This window comes from Sebastes umbrosus, chromosome 2 (genome assembly GCF_015220745.1).
Source record: "Sebastes umbrosus isolate fSebUmb1 chromosome 2, fSebUmb1.pri, whole genome shotgun sequence".
In the NCBI taxonomy this organism is placed as follows: domain Eukaryota; kingdom Metazoa; phylum Chordata; class Actinopteri; order Perciformes; family Sebastidae; genus Sebastes; species Sebastes umbrosus.
The window spans coordinates 12977288-12995407 of record NC_051270.1 but is presented as its reverse complement, the minus strand read 5'-3'; the positions used below and the strand labels follow the sequence as shown (position 1 = coordinate 12995407).

Sequence of the window (18120 nt, the reverse complement as noted above, 5' to 3'; positions counted from 1 at the left end):
GCACTTTCCACAAAACTAATACATTATGACTAAAACAAGGCTGGCTAATGCACAAATAAGGATGTTTGTTCTCTCGTTCACCATAAGATATCTACACTGAGGGCTGGGAGCAATCTTAGTAGGTCCTGAAAAAGTCTAAGGGGGGAGACAAAACAAAAGATTAAACCTGACACTGCTCAAGGTTTAAGCATCTTATGATAATCACACTGTCAACAAATAAATAATAAATAATACATGCTGCTATCCTTGAATAGATAAATACAGAAGAAAATAGGAAAAAAAAAAGACGGAGAGAGGAAAGAAAGAATGAAACTGATGGGAAAATAAGATAGTTTTCTGCTTTTTGAAAGTTGACATGGCAGAAAACAATTCACAAGGCTGCAGGCTACTGTTTAGCTGTCCTTGAGCGAGGCATTAACCCCTAAAACTCTCCCGTGGAGCTGCTCAGTGACTGGCAGAACAAGTTTGTTGTTGTTCCCAGGTGTGAGTGTGTGATCCAGGCCACCGCTATAAACAGCATGCATGCTAAGCAAGCATTTTCTGGGTAAATAAAAAGCAAAATGACTTCACTTGGACCATGACTTTGAGACTATTTTCTTCCAACAGAACTATGGACGCATGGGGAACCACAGTCACAAGTTTTCAAACGGGCCGGTGGGCTCTGTTTTTTGTGGTGCACGGCTCGATTATAATTACAGGTAAACAAACAGACTGTTATAATGAGCTATACGCTCACAATGTCACTGTCCAAACTACTTCAAAACACTGAGAAGCTATTAAGCAAGTCGCATTCACTATATGCGATGGCTAATGTGTCCAACACACCCAGCTTAATAGCACACGTACTACAGAATGGGTGATCATTACTTCTACCAGCAATTAGTTCCTGACACTCTGTATTGTTCTTTTTGTTGGTTACACAATAGACCTCGATATTCCCCGCTGCGACAAAATGACAGGGAGACCTTAAAGCAACTGTAAAAAGGAGTTTGCCCTCTTTTCTTCCCTTTTTCTCATATTTTAACACTGTTATGATGCACACTACTGCCGCCTTTTGAAGCTGTCTGCCCCTTTGCTTCAATACGTATGATAAATACAGGGAGAAACATTATTTAAGACATTCTTGTAAATCAATGGCAGATTTACAATGTACAGGATTACAACTCGAATCCTATTTTACTCTGTAACCTTGACGGCTTCTTTTCCCGCTTAGGAGTACCGGCACTAATTCTTGTTGTGGTACACAATACCAAACAGGACACACTTACTTTCATCTCCGGAGTCTGTAAGTCATCACTCTGCTGAGGCAGCACATATTTCAAAACTATAACCAGTTACATCATCGGCACCCACAATGTCATCACTTCATGTCACGTGGCTTTACCGAGATGAAGTGAAATATTGAAATCCAAGGACATCAGTCAGTCTGCCTATAGCAGGTGTGTACACAACCTGCAACAACACTTTCAATATGTGGGATGCCAAATGAGATATGTCATTAAAAATTAGATATCCCTTTTTAGAGTATACAGAGCATAGTGCAAACATGTGTAGTACCACATTTATTGAATTCGTGACATTTTGGGAAATTGTCTTATTTGCTTTTTTTTCGCTGAGAGTTAAATGAGAAGATCGATACCACTCTGATATCTGTCTGCTAAAAATAAAGCATCCAGTTAGCTTAGCTTAGCACAAAGACTGGAAACACTGTCCAATGGTAACAAGGTCTGCCTAACAGCACCAATAATGCTCACTAATTAAAGGTGCTAAATACGGGATTGGGAGCATTTCTATTGCCTCTCAACGGCTCTCAACATGGCGACGGCAAGCCAGCGACTCATAGCTAACGTAGCTAGCAGCGCAAACAGTGAAAACAACGGCAGGATGGGTGCTGCCCGGCAACGCCGTTGGTCGGGACTACGTTATCAGCTGTAACCGCTGTATGAGAGCAGTGCAGAGCAGCGGCCATGAGCTAGCCAGTGGGGCACGCTCACACGCATGAGCATGCTCTAAAAGCACGCATGGCCAGCCCGGCGATGTCAACAAAGCAAGTAGAAACTTGGATTACAATGCACAGAGAGGGAAAACAACTTCATTCTCTGCTCAGGTAGACATCACTCCACTACATCTTTACATAGCAAATAGTTGTTTGCCGCTATATTAATGCTCTGGATATCAAATTTTGCACTTTTAAGAGGTTATATTTCATGCATTGCTGCAATTCAGTTATTTAAAGTTGTTAAAGTTACCTTTTAGCAAAACTAGGCTGGCTGTTTCCCCCTGTTTCCAGTCTTTGTGCTAAGCTAAGCTCGCTCTAACTCCACAGTAAATGCACAGACATGAGAATGGCATCAATCTTCTGATTTTTGCTCCACAAAAAGGTGAACAAGCGCATCGCCCCAAAATGTCGAAATGTTCCTTTAAATCATATTTAATGTATCAGCAAACCTGTTCAATTGGTTCAATTTGTACTCCCTTTCCAGAGCTTTCGGATTGGCTGAACAAAATTTCTTGGTTCCACAACACAGCCATAGCACTCTGAGACACTCTTAGCAGTGTAACCCTGTTTGGATTGCTTAACCCCTCTAACAACCACATCAGGAAAACGACCCGACATTACAAATGGCATCACTCTTCATCTGGTAGAGTAAGTGGGTGAAAGCATCGAGACAGATACATTATAGATATGACAGACTCTTGCGGCGTGGGTCACTGAGCTGTCTCCGCCATTGACAGAGAGTTGCACTTACTGCGGCAGCACACACGAGGAGGGCAAGTGATGAAATTAAACACAGTTGACAATATTAATAAGGTAAGAGGAGCGAGTTTGTTTCCTCATGGACAGTTTGTCTGTAATGAGCTGCAAGTTGTCAGGCTCTGGGGAGACAGGCGTGGCTACAGAGTCCGAACCAGCGGGAAGATATTAATGCAACCTGAAGAGGGTGTGAGTCATCGCGAGCTGCTGTCCATTCAAACTGGTATCACAGGGAGCACGACCGCAGCATGGCTTAATCACAGTCATTACTGTGATATTTGACACTGGGGTTGAAATAAAGGGCTCTGTAATAGGTGCGTTTCTTATCACGCAGTGAGTCAGTGGGTGCTTACGTATTTTCAAGTCAAGCTGTCAGTACAGGGGGAGGTGAGCGAGCCCTATACGCCCGCTCGAAACTCCTCTCCTCTGGGACACACAGCCACACTCGGTCCGTTCTTAACTTCCATTTCACACTTGGTAATCAATTACTGGTCTCTAGAGCTATCGAAGAAAAGAGCCACCTATCCTGAGAATAAGCTAAATCTCTCAACGCCTCCTAATTGAAAACACATTATATCGCTAGACAATGCTCTTTGTGTGTAGCCAGCCACTAATTTGGACTGTTTGCATGCACAGAACAAAGCAATTTACTGAGGTTGCAAACATCCTTTGCAGGACAATAATTCATGGTGTTATCAGGTGCAGAGTTTAAACATCAAATAAACGGGCTGAATAACTAAATAAGCAAACTCTGAAGGTGTGCCCAGCCGTTTGTTGGTGGCTATTCTCCCAGTGACTCTGGAAAAGCTGAAACTAATATGATTTCATATCGCGAAGCCAAGACTGATGCCAGACCTCCCGAAACCAATCCCTCTTACAGGATTTAGCGGGGAGCTGTGTGAAATGTACACTGCAGGGCCCCACCGGCCCCAATGATAGTACTTGCTGTGAGTCCAAATCAAAATGAACCCGATCAATAACAAAAGAGGGCTTTTGTGCGTTTACTGCCGTCATAAATACAGTGTCCTGAAAAGGAAAGCAAGGGAGGACAGAGAGAGACAGGTTTCCACGGGGCCGGGTACGGGCATAAAGATGTCAGACTGCTGTTTGTGAGAGAGGGTGGCAGCGGGGGAGATCACGCTGCCATGACATGATGGTCTTGTAGCAAAGATGGAGCCCGTTTTTCATCACATGCATGTTGTCATGCAGAAGACAGGAATAAACTAAAGCTGTAGGCACGTGACAGACACAACAACACTTACTGTATGTATGTATCCACCCACACACACAGAGATTGATGACCTTTTGTTATACAACAAATGGCAAACAAAAAGACGATAAAAATCATTGTCCATGAAGAAATACTATAGCAGAGTGGCTTTTAATTGTAGGCAAAGAAGAGCATTTTCACACACAACCAGAGTAAAAAAACTTAAAGGGGAACTACGCCCATTTTCAAATTGCATACATGTTATTCCTATGGTCTAAAACAGTCCAAAAAATATTAGTAAACATGAACAATTGTCTCCTAAATCCAATAACTAGAGTGCTAAAACTCAAACTTCTTATATCATAGGGTATAAAGTTTGGAGGTGCTCCATAGACAACGAATAGGGAAAGATATTATAGATGACACTGAGAGCACTCAGGGGAATGTTCTGAGTATATGGGGAGATTTTTGTTTCACAACTGACAAAAGTACAATAGAATAAAGCTCATTTGGGTAAAACATTTCTGTGGGTCCACAAAATCAGTCTCCCATTCATTGTCTATGGAGCAGCTCGAGACTTTATACCCTATGATCAATCACAAGTTTGAGTTTTAGCACTCTAGTTTTTTGGATTTGGGAGAAAGTTGTTCATGTTTGCTAATATTTTTTCTGACTGTCTTAGTCCATTGGAATAACGCATGAATTTTGAAAATGGGCGTAGTTCCCCTTTAAATGCTAAAAAGTCATGATGGCAGAGAGGGAACTAGAATAGAGCGAAAATAAATCCCAGCACAAAAGAGAGGAGCTCATTTTTTATCTTTCTGATTGTACCGCTCTAAAAGAGCAGCGCACAGAGCAGAAAGTGCCCACAACTGAATCCAACCCAACAATCCCTCAGAGACGCTAACAGTAAGGCTGGGAGCATGACAAATAACATTGCCCGGGCCATAATACAGGGATAAAATTTCCCATAGTGAAGGCCCAGAAGAGAACGTTCAAACGTGCTGACAGCGTCAAGTGGCCCGAGTTAATAATCCTGATAGGAATTAATGTGCTTACAATGGCGCCATTGCTGCCTACCTGAATTTATTTTAGATTGCCTACATTACTTCATCTGTCTATTCGGTTGTTTTTCCCTGGCTGGGCTCCTGATAAGACAGAGCAAGCATTCAGCAAGAGAAAGAAGGCCTGTTTGTGCACTGGACACTAATTAATATAGTGCTCCGTCGGGAAAGTTGCCTGCTTGCTGCTCTACTGACAACACATTCATTTATACTGCTGTTTTCTGCTTCTCCGAAGGCTCTGTTAATTGCATTTAAATTAGACCTTGTTCAGTGGCGAACACGGACCAGCACAGTTGGTTGTTATAGAAGCTGGAAGCAAAAAAAACATGATATTGGGCAACATATTACCTCGATGTTGATTGACAGAGCTTTTGATAGGAGGACCTACCGGAGAAGGACGCAAACATGTTTGTACAAGAGTTCATGAATAATTGCAATTACTGCAATCTCAACAGTTACTCTAATGAGAGAATCTTTGAACCAGTAGATCTCTGCATCTTCCTGTTTGGCCCTTTGGCAATGCTAGAACGGCGATGCTTTTACTCCAATTTAAGACACAAATGTTTCAAACCACCACACAATATTTTCAAAGATTCTGAGGAGAAAAATATGACAATATTCAGAGAAAAAACTCATTGAGGGACTTCTTTGAAACAATGGAGGAATGAGCGCTTTACGGCTGGAGTAAGCGTGGCAGGTAGCTATTTAAATGGCAATGTGCAGGATTAAGCTCTGAAGGCATAATAACAGTCGGGTAAAAAGGGGCAAGAAGGAAAAAAACGTCTAAGTGTAATGAATAGCTGAATGCCTCTCACGCAGACCACCCACCATTAGCACAAGCGTTAGATTCCATCTTCACAGCAAAGGTCAATGTTTATATAGCAATTAAAGATGTTTTTTAACCTTGATCTACCCGGTGAAGGTTGGTTTATCATGCACGTGCGTCACAATCATACTGTAACAAACAGTCTCCTTGGGGAAGTGTTCCCCACAAAAACAGTGCTGTACCTGCAGTAGAATAAGTCACCTTAGAAAAGACTCTGAAGGGATACTGGGAGGATCTGACAGATTAATGCTCAGCGACCACATGTGTTCCATGTTCATTACCTGCACGAGGGAATAAACGTGGTATAAGCAGCCGTGTTTATTCCTGCACACGGGCCTTTGATGAAGTTGATTGAGTTGGGCAATCCTTCAGAGAGTGTGGACTCTAGTAGATTCAGGGGAGATTAATACTAGCAGCAAAGCAAAGGGCGGGTTCCATGACAGTTGGTTAAATAAACATTTGACAAACAAGGACACAAAGTGTTGGGGATGCACAGCCACTAATACGTGGCCCCGGCCAATTTCATCCAGTTGGGCCACTAATAGACACAGCAACAGCAGTTTACATTTGCGGATACACATAGCACCGATTCCCATTAGACGTTAAGTTTCGTTGATGTTCTTCGGTGTCTTTTCCAAAACTTACAGTACTAAGTTACTTAGAATTGTGTTTCTACCACACAATAAAAAGGAGAGGGTCTAACTAGCATTAGCTCTCTTTATTTCATGGTTCCATTATAAATTAACGGAGCGTCTATTTGTACCCGGGTGGGAATAGTCACACGGCAGCTATTGAATATGCTACTTAATTTAACAATAGTTATCTATTAAATCTTTAAAGCCCTTTCTGGCAGAAATATTTAGTAATAGTAGTAGTAATATAAGAAGCGTAATAGTAGTAGTAATATAAAGTAGGGATGCACTGATACCGGATCGGATATCGGGCCGATGCTGACTCAAATAGCTCGATCGGATATCAGTGACAATGGGGCCGATTTATTCAATTAAATTATATGTTTATATACCATGTACATTAAAGACTGGCATTTCAATTGCTGTTTAAGTTTCGACCGTTTTGTTGCTGCATTAAAACGGTTTACACTTGAATTGTAATTCCTGATAATTTTGAAATGTTTTTACCAAGTTGCAAGTGTAAGATTTATTATTTTAATAATAAACATCAATTCAGTGAATTTATATCTATGTATTTATTTTATATTTTGTATTAAAAAGTTAGGAAAGCAATGTTTAAGTCAAGCCTGATGTTTCCTTACACATAAAAAAGAACGACCCCAGTCACTTCCACACACTGAGGCATACAGCTTATTAAATCGGTACTCTGTATCGGCCGATACCCAAAGCCCAGGTATCGGTATCGGGACTGAAAAAGTCGGATCGATGCATCCCTAATATAAAGAGTGAAAAGTCTAGATAAAGGCGAAAAGGTACTAGGTTGTGGTGGATGAATGGTTTTACACTTCGTAGTTGACTTATTATTTTCGGTTTTCAATCACAGTTTGTTTAGGTTAAGGGAACAAAACTACTTGGTTAGGTTTAGGAAAAATATACATACAGTACATATACACATACAGTATGTAATGTGCCCGGATCTGGGGCAAATAGCATTGTTGGCTACGGACACCTGGGTGCTTGTCTCTGCCATACATCCGGGTTTAAATTGCCACATTGGCGATTCCGCCTCAGGTGCAAATAGCATCTGCCCATAAATTAATTTACAAAACATGTTGTGTTCTGGGCGACAAAGTATAAAAAAACTTATAAGGACTGCAAACTAAATATAAACTCTATGAAATTTGAATGTGTGGGGAAACCAAGGGATGGAAGGAAACCCACACAAACATGGGGAAGGCAAGCCAATGCCACACAGACCGGACTGGGACTGGGAAGGAAATCTGGGATCCTCTTTCTGTGAAGCAACAGTGCTAACCGCGCTGAGCCACTGCGTTGCCAAGTGAAAGCCGGAGAATGCCAGCCAGATAGTAAAATTCAGCAAAAAAGCCTTCCACACCATGTGGGGCGATCTCCCTCCCCTTCAGCAAGTCCATCTCCCGCCTGTCAGGCCGTAGTGCCACAACTCTGAGCTCAGCAAACGTTTTCGTCTCCATCTTGCTTTCTGTCATCCACTTCTCACCCCTCCTAACCCTGTCTCCCTATAGCTCCCTCTCTCTATCTCCCTGCCTCATCTCTCTGTCTCCTTCCTTTCCCCACTCTATATATCTCCATCGGCACGCTGTTCACTGTAAATGCTGTGCCAGCAGAGTGATGCCGGGGAAATGGCGCCATCCTCATCGAGAGAGCGCAAGCAGACGGAGTGGGGGTGGTGCCGGAGGGGGGTGTTCGGTGACAGGCCCTGAAACCCAGCCATCAGACAACACACTGCCGCAATCACACACAGCTCCAGTAGATGGGATACACAGCTAAAGCTCTACATTCAGAAAAGGATCAGTCAAAAAATGATAGGATATAGACTCTTGATCCCCCGAAACTCCAAAAACATTACTCTTTTTTGAGTAGAACAAAGTGGTCCGAATAGGCTGGGAGTGTGAGACAGTGCAAGACAGGTGGAGGAGGAGGAGGAGGAGGAGGGGGGTTGGTCCACAAGCATGCCGGCCAGGCGAGCAGACAGGCCACGGTTCATTTGAGGACCGAAGCTGCTCCTTTCCATCACTGGACTGTTCATTAATACCAGCTGTTCCTATGGGTCTCCCCGCAACTAAGCCCTGCTGCACTCTGCAAAATCTATCAATATCCCAGCAACACAAAAACACGGCCTGTTCCAGAGCTCGGCTTAAAAACTGACCAGTGCTCCACAGGGCATGTTTACAAAAATAACAGTCTCCGAGATGCCTGATAATAGTGTGCATGTGGTGTGTGCATATGTTATTGACAGCCTAGTGGGGTAGTTAAATTGGTGGTGACTATAAAAGAGGTTAGAATAACATGGATGACTTAACACAGACTCTCAAAGAGCAGCTCATGCCAGCCCACATAGTGCTCCGCTCAGTGTGTGTAAAGGGTTCATTTTCTCAAAATTAACCTTGTCAAACTCCTGTTCTGCCTGGGGGAGATTTGTATTACTATTGCAATTTTTCAATCAGAGATTGGGGAGAGTGTGAAATTTTAACATGCTTGTTCATTCTCTACCTCCTTCCCTTCTCTCTCGCTTTCTTACTCTGTCTTTTTTTTTTCACTCTCATAGTCCATTTAGAATTTTAAGCAGATTTCTTATAATAGGATTCTCCACTTCCTGTGGTGTGGTGTGCCGTGTTTGTAAAAGTATACAGCGAGCGAGTGTGTTCCCTATATCAACTCGAGCTCGGCACACTCCACACTCTGCTACTCCAGCAGAAGAGTTCTGCTGGGTCAAAATTAATTACAGAAGATGTTAAGCACACACCAGCTGTTGTAAACAAAATGCAAATACATTTTCCATTTCAAACAAGCCCCCTTGTATCGCAGCACACAAAATACTGTAAATCTTCTGTGTGTTTACTAACAACTTGGGCATCATCATCAAGCTGTGCTGGTGCTACTACAGAGAAATTGCTCTTTTTCATGTACACCCAATTGCTGAGAATCATGATCGCCGCTGTTGTAATTAAGGGTTTTCCCCCAGTTTATTTGTGGATCCGCTCCTGTTGCCGTCCCTCTTTCAATCTTTAGTTCATCACACTTCAATAGCTCCAATAGCTTTTTGGCCGGATGTGTCTTTTACAGTCCATTTTGCTCTTGGCCACTTTCTTTGACTGGATCTGTTCAGACTGATTCTTTTTAAGTTAGGGGAACAGCAGGACCATGACACTCTGATTAAAGGAAATGACAATCAAAGCCGCTTTAATACTGAATTTGATCCTCCAGTATTACGGCTGCGACTAGCGATTACTTTCATCATCAATTAATCCGACGATTATCTTTTTGATAAAATGCCAAAAAAATAGTGAAAATGTAATATTATCATTTCCCACAGACCAAGGTGACATCTTCAAATGTCTTGTTTCATCTGAACAACTGATCAAAATCCAACGATATTCCGATTACTTTCATGTATAATAAAAAAAAAAAGCATGAAATCCTCATATTTAGGAAGGTAGAAATGGAAAATGTTTGGCCTATTTGCTGAAAAAAATACAAAAATGATAAGAAAATATTGCAGATTATTCTGTCGATCTACTAACCGAGTAATTGACTGATCACTGCAGCTCAATCCAGTATCTGTTTCTTTTAACTGTGGTATGTTGAACGGGTGCGTAGACAATTGTGGGCCTGAGCTGCCCAATTTTGTGCCAAGTGTCCCTCATTGGAATAATGGATGAATGAATGAAATTTATGAATACGTATCATAAAGTCTTCACTCAAATGTCACCAGCAGAGGGTACACTCTCAGCTTGAGGGCAACACGTCGTTATTCGGATCCCCATTAGCTTCCACAAATTGATTGCTAGTGTTCCTGAAGCATTAAAGATCTCAACTCATCATCAATCCACGTTGCACCACTGCATAAACCTTTTTCTAAGTGGAGCATGCTCATCCTCTCACTTCACAAATTTAGCCATGAAATTTTTCAAAGAAATGTTTGTATCATTTTCCTGCCATACTAACTAACTCTCCAGATGTGGGCATTTTAGTCTTTCTTGTTAAAGCAATCAAATTATAATCACTGCATCCCACTGCCACTGATGCTGCCTGTGAACACAGCTCATGTATGTCAGTGAAAACATATATGATCAATACTGGTTGAACTATTAACACCATCTATGGTGATGACACACAATCTGGGTAAGATTGCAAACATCCGCCATAGAAATCTTATGTAATGGACCATTTTTAGAAAACCAATCAATATTCAGGTCACCAAGAAGGCCGGCATCCTTTATTTCATCTGTCACTAAATCTAGAGTTTCACATATTCAGTTCAACTACTTCTCAGTAGAACTGGCCGGCCTGTAACAACCAATTAGAACGGGCTTACAGTATGGATGGTACAATGTCAGTCCTCATAATATCTTTCTGTAGAACAACTGAAATGTGTTCCTGAACATGAAAGCCACCATATCTGTTCTATATAACCCATATCCTTGGACAGCCAGCTCAGAATCATGAAACAAAGTAGTTTCCAGGTGTATTTCTCATGAACCTTGTTCCTGAGGTTGCCATCTCTGATTCACTCCAGTTATCTCCTCTCTCGTCTGCAATCCCATCAATTAAAATGTTTGTCCTCCTGCAGCGATCTTCTATGTAGTCCATCTTGGTAAACATCTTATCCACTTCCTGCTTTGAATTTGTTGTTGTTTTCAAATAACTTTCTTTGTTTTAATCTCCTTGTATCCAATTTCCATCTCTTAAAACTGATCTTGGGTGAATTCCAAGCTGGTCTTCAGCTTCTGTACTTCTCTAATAGCGCCAGCCAGTCTTTCTGATCAGCTGAATGAAGCATTTGAAGTTTTCCTGCTGCTGAAGTAACATCTCTCTCTCAAGTCAAAGAAGAAACAGGTCCCCAATACCATTGCATCTGTAGAAGGATACGGTCAAGGTGATAGCCCTATATGCGACCTGACCTGTCAGCACTAATCAAGGACCATTCATTCCGTACTAAACAGTCAGGGACTGATAAGGCAATGCAAGATGTTTCTCATCCAAATAAAACAGTGCAAAGCTTCAGAAGCCCAGCACACACTACAGTATGTGGTTACAGTGGAAGACTGACATTAAAAGGAAAGAGAAGAATGCTGCCAATCCATCTTTCACAAAGAGTTTGTCCTTTCCCTGGAGTGATTCAACAACTAAGAGCAATTGTCACGCCGGCGATGATGACGTTCACAGTAGAACGCCTGTTCTCCACACAGCACAGCAGGGCATCATCCATGCTGACAAGTAGTCTTAACTGTTTGTCGCTACTTTTTATTCCACGGAGAGATGACAGAGACGTTGGACGATGATGACATTATTGCATCCCTGAAGATCAGGACACAATGTCTTGCACTGTGAAGCTATCTAGTAGTAAGATGATTTAACTTTGGTAGATAACTAACTGTTTCTGTCTACGACACTGATGTTAAGATGTCAACATTTCAACCATCATAGAACCTGTAAAGTTAAAAGGTTTGGCTTAAAGGTGCAGTGCGTAGGATTTTGCGGAATCTAGAGGTGAGGTTTCAGACTGCAACCAACTGAAACTTCTCCTGTGTGCCAAGTGTGTAGGAGAACTACGGTGGCTGACGTGAAAATGTGAAAACACGAATGGTCCTCTCTAGAGCCAGTGTTTGGTTTGTCCATTCCGGGCTACTGTAGAAACATGGCGGCTGACTTTGTGAAGAGGACCCGTCCCTATGTAGATATAAACAGCTCACTCTAAGGTAACGAAAACACAACGATTCTTATTTTCAGGTGATTATACACTAAAGAAAACTAGGGCTGTCCTCGACCAAAGAAATTCTTAGTCGACTAACACTGATACGATTTTATCGACTAATTTGATTATTTGATTCAATCGACAGATCTGAGTTTCTTCACAAAGAATCACACAAAAGCACTACTTTAAATCTTGTGTTTACCAGAGATGTGCTCATAAGTTTCTTGGAAATTAATCATTCAGCATGAAAGAGCATAAAAAATGACTAATCGACTTAAGAGATCTTAGCCGACTACGATCAAAATGACAGATTTGTGGACTAATTGAGGAATGGGGGGGGGCAGTCCTAAAGAACACATACTTATTAATATGATATTCCATTTCTGCCAATAGATTTAGGTTATAAACTCTGGGACTGAAGAAAAAGGAAAGGAAAAATTGGAAATGTCATCGTCACTGATTCACATTGACTCACCTTCCCTGAAAGAAAGACAAAAATGCATGAACATTTAAATTACCAATCCAGATGACTCAATCAACATTTTTTCCAAAATGAGACTTTCATTAGCAGAGGGGAAATAGAGGAGACAAAAAAACGGAGATCAAAAGGTAATAAAACGATCAGATCTATTTCAACCAAACCTGAAGTAGTGCATCAAAGGTCAAAGGGTAATAGCAGCCGCCGACTACTTTTTCCACTGTACCTCGCAGTCATATTTCATTCTCACTATGTCTTTAATGTCTTTCCACTCCCCCAATGGTCCCTCTGACTGGTTATCTGTGCTGTTTTCAAAGAGGCCAACCAAACTGTTAGAAAGGCCACCCTCCCTCAGCCGTCCAGCAAGCCTGCCCTGCCAATCGGCCATCCTGTTTCCAGACAGCACAGTCATTTCCCAGCCCAGTGGAGCAGCACTCCCTGACCTCTGCCTCGACCTCCGCCTCAACAGCCCGAGCTCCGGCACCAGCTCCAGCGCGGAGAGCGGGCTCAGCCTACCTCTACTTATTTATGAGCCATTTCACACAGTGCTGCTCCCATTAGAGACCCAGCCTTGGCCCACCTTACACGGCACTCTCCTTGCACTTAACACATAGAGTACAGCAGCGGGGCCACGGGGACATGGGCGGAGGGTGGTGATGGTGGGCGGGTTGAGGGGACCATTAGACCTTTCACATGGGCAGTGTCACACACCCAGCTCAAGATCACATCTAACTATCAGAGAAAGGCAAACATATCAATCTACTTTCTGGTTAGCAAATATTTCCTGCAGACAGCTGCTAGGGAAAGACCAATCACTCCATCTAGCACAATCTTTTATTACTGTATTGCCTTTCGGAACAGGTGATGCATAGCTATTTGACTATCCTCAGGGAAATGATCACCCACTGATGTAATTTAACGATGCACACGAAATGATGGGTTATGCTTATTGAACCATAATTGGACATTTCATTATATCTCAGTCATTTCGTTGGAGCTGAACTGTTACTCCTAGCAGGAAACTCGGAAGAGACTCAGAAGAGACAAAGAAAAAGTTGCTCCACAGCATCAAATTTGACTGATGGATTGATTCACAAAAGCATACCAGACTTTAATAAGAAACTCTGCTTATGCATGACTGGAAACAAGATTAGTCTGAGCCGGGAACATTCTAACACCGCAGGAAGCCAGTGAATATTAGCTTGTTTACTTTGCACCAGAGTGGAGGTGACAACGTTGACTGAAGCTATTTATAGAGAGAGAGAGAGAGAGAGAGAGAGAGAGATGATGAAGACACCCACCTGTGATCGTGACGAAGGCGTAGCCCTCCTCGCCCAGTAGTGGATTGATCAGTCCGCAGCTGTAGGTGCTGTTTGGCTCCAGCACAACCGTCAGCACGCTGGTCATAGCGAACAGCCCTTCCTCGTTGGCCACCAGTGAAGTGGTGATGTTGTCCGTCAGGTTGCGCCCACCCCCATCCTGCCATATCACGCCAGCTTCGGGATAACCGCCGTAGGCCACACAAGTCAGGGCCACCTCGTCGCCCGGTCGCAGGTTGGATTCAGGCGCCAAAGTCACGACAGGCTTGGAGTAGGGGGCTGAAACAAGACAAGAGTACACAGAAAGAGTGGAGGGGGAAGAAAAAAAAGGGTATGGGGTGGGTAAGGGCGGGTGAGGATGGAGAGGGGATAAGGGAGCAGCAGACACATACTGAATTTAGTTAGATTCTCCGCAGTGAGAGTCACCCTGGGAACTGTTTGACATGATTCCCATTAAATTCTTAATTATATTTAGGGAGCTTAGCATAACACAGTGCTTAAGATCCCACAGACACAGACAGCATCTGTGGCACGTCCTGATGCTGCATCCCTGCACTCTCAACGCCGCTCTCTCTAGAGACCCAAAGCACTCCCCAGAAAGGGAATACGGTGCAAGCTCGGAGGCGGAGGTGGGAAGGCCTAGGAGAAAACTGGCAGGCTCAGATATTTGGGACGACTCGGCCTATAGCTTGGAAAGGAGCGCGGAGGGGCGGAGGTGAGGGGTGAATCGTCCGCCTCGGCTGAAATCACGCTTCTCCAATCCCTTGAGCTAAAACATGAGTATAGAGGTGGCGGAGATATAGGCTGCTGTATTCCCAGAACCAATCATTGCACAGCAAACAATGGGGTGGAGCTGAGGGCGAGATGAAATAAGTTTGCCTGAGCTGCTTTTTGAAAAGTGGACTCTCTCAACACAAAGGCAGATTTAGCGTGGCACACACTAACTTCCCCAGCTGTCCGTTTGACTGACAGGCAGATTTCCACGGAGGGCTCCTTTCATTTTCTCCCCAGCACAGCATGAAGGAAGTCTACAATGTTAACTGTAAATGCTGGCTAAAAATAGAGCATCTATAAATCTAATGCATAAAATGGAACCAATTTGTCACTGTTGGAGACATTGTTTTCTATCTCCCCAGCCAAGGAGAAAAGAAATGTTATTCATTAACACCGCCTAATGCACATCCATCCTCGGAGAATACAGGGGACAATTCTCACAACAGATATAGAAATGGGAGACGGAAGGAAATGCACACAGTATCATTATAAATAAATAAAAGGCTCTCAGCTGTGAAGGCGAGCGATGTAGTCACACAGCAGAGAAGATGTTAGTGATGGCTGATTGACCGGAACAACAGCTAATAATCAAAGTCAGCAGATATTGACCATGACAGACCACAATCAGCGCTTATTGACCAAAAACACTGCTCAGCAGCCTTGAGGAAACTGTTTATCACCTGCTCACGTCTTGTGAGAGGAAATTATCATAAATCACCTTCTCTGGAGGTAATTGTATAATACATTTTATTGCATACTATTAGTGTATATGTGTGTATAAGTGCTGAGGTCAAATCTCTTTCAATACAATCAATAAAAAGTGAAAGTACAACGCAAACATCAGGCAATGAAACAGCACATATCCATTATGTAATCAATATATTGAACATACTGCACAGACTGAATCCTTAAAACAACATTTCTATTTCAATTGTTTAGTTCTTGGTGTTCGTGTGTGTGTGAAAACACTGTATAATGTCTTCTGTGAGTCTGGAGGAGTCTTGCTATCAGAGTTTACCAATGCTTGGGCTTGTAGATAAATTATAGACAGCCTGCATTACAAACTGGGGGTGTGGAGTTTTAAAGAGATGGGCATTTACCAGGCAGGAGAAGCCTAACAAAAGATTAGGTTGCATCATGGGAGATGCAGGCGTTTTTCAGGAATCACCCCTACTATGGACTAAAACTCTAAGATTAGACTAAAAGATATCTGGGCTGAAAGAGAAATCGGTCTCTTGTGAAATCCCAAACTTTATGGAAGTGCTATGCTATGCAATGCAATGACGTGTTACCTTGAGTTCTTGACGAAAACTTTGTTTTTCTCGCATGCCATTGCCTCCACGGTGAACACACGACTTGATAACTGAGACTCGGACGATACTGCACGAGTTGTGTGAGTGTTTGTAAACGGTTGTTTAGATACAGTTTTATTTACTTCAATTCACCAAGATTTTTTTTTTCCATTTCTTTGATTATTCGTTCACCGTGGAGGCATGTGAGAAAAAAATTAAGTTTTCTTCAAGAATTCAGGGTAACACTGGGTGAGTAATTGATACACAAATGGTAATTTTGTGGGTGAAGTATTCCTTTAATCGAAGAAATCCATGCATTTAGGGCTGCAACTAATTATTCATTCTTTATTATCATCACTCTATAAAATATCGGAAATATTTGAAATGAATATAAATGTTGATTAAAGTTAGTCTAGATGTTTGTTAGTCTATTTAACAGGAACAATACAGATAAACGTTGTTATATAGGGAAAGGTAATGCAACAGATGTAATGTACTTTATATAGGGTGTCTAGCTGAAGCTAATTTCCAGTATGTCCCTGGTTAGGACATGGGTTTTTTTTTGTGAATGTGTGTAACTACCTTCTGTGTGCCACCGCTCATGAGTGACCATGTGCATGTTCATCTGTTTCTACACACGTCATGGACAACTTGACTCACCGGCCACCTGCAGCATCAGAGCAGCGCTGCCGTAGTCCTGCACCCTGACGAAGCAGGTATAGCTGCCTTCATCAGCCACCACCACCCTGCTCAGCACGAGAGATGCGTTGCCCAGGCCCAGCTGGGCGGGGAACAGGCTGGTACGGTTGGCGAATCTCTCGGCCTGGTCCACCAGCTGGTCGCGTCCCTCGAAGTACGCGTGCACACTGCGTTTGGTGTCTGTCAGCTGCCAGAAGACGCTCAGATCAGTCAAGTTGAAGGGGTTGGCGTGGCTGAAGGAGCAGTTGAGCGCGGCATCCCTGCCGTACAGCGCCACCACTGGCAGCTCCGGGACGTGTACTTCCAACACGGCTATAAGAGAGGAGGAGGAATATATGAGTGATGTTAATCAAAAAGAATAATATTGAATAAAACAATAATTGTGTGTTTACCTACTTAGAGAGGGGAGTGTTTTGCTGAATGTTAGAAAATGTCATGTAAAACATATTAACTACACTTCCAAAATCTTTCTTGCAATCATCTTGACTGACTTTTTCACCTATAGGTAGTCTAAAATAGACAACAAACAGTGTTAGTAAATACTATTTGGCCCAGGTCTAGTATAAACATACAGTATTCACTGAATCACAGCATTAATTCAGTGTGCTGTGTTCAAATGTGACAGACTGACACCTACTCACATTTGAATGTCTTTGAGAAAAAAAACAAAATCAATGCAGTATTTTGAAATATATGCTGTGACTGCTTCAGAAACATCCACTTTTTTGTTTGTGCAGCGTGGCAGCACGGAGCAGGTGAGACGGCATGAAGGCGAGAGGGATCTGGAGGTAAGCATTAGGACTTTGTTTGCGTTCCTATAGGCTTTGCCTCCTGGCGATGGCTCAGTGCGCTGAAACGCAGCGATGGAAGCAGCAACATCTGTATAGCTTTAGTGAAATTGTTAGTTAAATCTTAAAAAAAAAAAATATGTTGCAGGGGGGTGGAGGGGAGGATAACTGCAGCAAAACTCTTGAGTGCTGCTGATTTTTCCTGTGCATCTGTGCGTACGCATGTGTGTGTAATGTGTGCACCGTGCTTGTGTGTACTGTTTGTCTAGACTAGGCCAAGAGCAAAGAGTACACTGCATAATCATTCTGGATTAGTAGCCATCTCAGGCAGTCCAGAGTACATCCATAGTATTCTCAACAGTCAGCATTCTCCATTGATCCCTGTCTGCTCTTATACAACACTGAGACACTCATCAGCATCACAGGGGAGAAAAAAGAGCCAGCCGGCCCCTGGAGCAATACACTCCACTTTATGCTCAGCCTCTCTAATTGTTATAATCACAGTGGCATTTTAGCCTCCTCACCCCCTTTCTGAGCTCTGTCTAT

General features: G+C 42.7%; 1 protein-coding gene across 2 annotated transcripts in view; it reads right to left on the bottom strand.

The window, feature by feature from the left end:
• Positions 1-18120, bottom strand: part of cd276 (CD276 molecule) — a 74865-nt gene that overhangs the window by 37872 nt on the left and 18873 nt on the right. For both annotated transcript variants that reach the window (XM_037752454.1, XM_037752444.1), the window contains exons 3-4: positions 16748-17098; positions 14004-14300 (exon numbers count right to left, since the gene is read on the bottom strand). In XM_037752454.1, coding sequence (XP_037608382.1) covers positions 14004-14300; positions 16748-17098 — 648 coding nt within the window. The remainder of the gene's footprint in view (positions 1-14003; positions 14301-16747; positions 17099-18120) is intronic.